This window comes from Pteropus vampyrus, unplaced genomic scaffold (genome assembly GCF_000151845.1).
Source record: "Pteropus vampyrus isolate Shadow unplaced genomic scaffold, Pvam_2.0 Scaffold4592, whole genome shotgun sequence".
Taxonomy (NCBI): Eukaryota; Metazoa; Chordata; class Mammalia; order Chiroptera; family Pteropodidae; genus Pteropus; species Pteropus vampyrus.
In genome coordinates this window covers 1-1,530 of record NW_011893373.1, presented here as the reverse complement: position 1 = coordinate 1,530, position 1,530 = coordinate 1, and the positions used below count along the sequence as shown (strand labels likewise).

Sequence of the window (1,530 nt, the reverse complement as noted above, 5' to 3'; positions counted from 1 at the left end):
GGGGAGCTTTACTGTGGGGCTGGAAATCCTGGGGGTGGGGTGGATTTGGACCCCTTGGCTGCCCCAGTGGGCACCCCACCCCCACAGCCGTGGCCCCTCTCAGCTCCCTGGTGCCTCCTGTCTATCACCGACCTCCACCGCGGCCCCTGCCCCTGAAGAGGCCCTGCGGTGGCCCCCTCCTCTTAGGTCCTGCTACGCCCTGTCGCCCTCACCCCAAGTCTGCAGAGTCTGATGTCAACTCGAGAGCCACGCTGCACATGCCACAAGCAGGTTTTCGGCCTGTCACTTTCTCGCACTTTCTTCCTGGCTGGGAGCGGAGTGGGGGGGGGCCAGGGGCCGGGGCTGAGGAGGGCGTTGGGGGGCGCTGGCAGCGCTGCTGTCCTCAGGGGCCAGGCTGTGGCGGGGGCTTCTCGGCCTCGCTCTGAGCTCTGAGACCCGGGAACTGGTCCCGGCGGTGGCGGATCCCCGGCCTGTGAAGGACCAGGCCTCCCTCAGGCACCGCGAGTCCCCGGGAGCCCGTGAATGCCGGGCAGACGAACAGGGGGCCGTCATCAGAGCCCAGCCTGAAGAAGGGCCTGAGCGGCCCCGAGAAGAGCGAGCGGGGACACGAGTAGATGTGCGACCTGTCCACCGCGTTGTAGAAGGACACGTCCCCGGCCTCGTAGTCCAGGAACACGCCCACGCGGCGGAGGCGCCCCCGCAGCGGCAGGGTCTGCTCGGGGCAGGACGGGGCCCGGTACTGGCTCCCGAACAGCTCCAGGGTCCAGAAGCCATTCCGAGGCACCAGCAGCGCCTCCCCCTTCCTCGGCGCGCTGTCCCTGCACACGCCCACGGCCCACACCATCGCGCGCGCCACCTCCACCTCCCAGCAGTGTCGCCCCGAGGCGAAGCGGTCCGCGCCCAGGACGCACGGCCGGCAGTCGAACCTGTCCTCGGTGTCGGGCACGCTCTGCCGGCGGGGGCCCCGCCTCACGCCCCTGCGGTCCTGCGACAGGAAGAGCTCGGGGTGCGCGGTGTCCGCGTCCAAGGTGACGTCGGCTGCGGGGAAGTCTCGGGTTCAGGCCTGGGGGCGCAGGAGACTGAGCGACTCCCGGTACCCGAGACCCGCCCCCCAGCCCTGTGGCAGCCTCTCCCGTGAAGGCCCCTCGACCCCGATCTCGAGGACTCGCCGCCTGGCGGGGACGGAGGCTGCTCCGTGACCCGAGGCCGGGAGCGTGGCCGCAGGGCGAGGGTAGCTGGGCCTCGGCGGGAAGTTCGGCGAAGCGGCTGGAGTGAGCGGTTCCGCCATCTCCCCCGCCCCCACCCCCGTTCCGCCGTCTCCCCACTATCAGATCTGCCCCCCTTTCTATTCAAGACACAGGACCTCCGGGACTCTCTTTGGGAACTTCATGACTTGACCTAAACCAGCAATGACGTCCTGTCCCCTCCCTGCTCCCAGCGAAGCAGCCGAGGCCAGTTCCTCCTGTGCACACGCTGTCCAGCAAAGGATCCCTTCCTCGGTCCTCTGTCCCACCAGTTCGACCAGGTGAC

At 69.4% G+C, this 1,530-nt stretch overlaps 1 protein-coding gene across 1 annotated transcript; it reads right to left on the bottom strand.

The window, feature by feature from the left end:
• Positions 1-382: 382 nt before the first annotated feature.
• Positions 383-1,038, bottom strand: LOC105310489 (butyrophilin subfamily 2 member A2-like; the record flags this gene model as incomplete). Its single annotated transcript, XM_011386663.1, has 1 exon — positions 383-1,038. A coding segment is annotated over one exon (656 nt), but the record flags the coding sequence as incomplete, so codon positions are not given.
• Between the last annotated feature and the right edge of the window lie 492 nt (positions 1,039-1,530).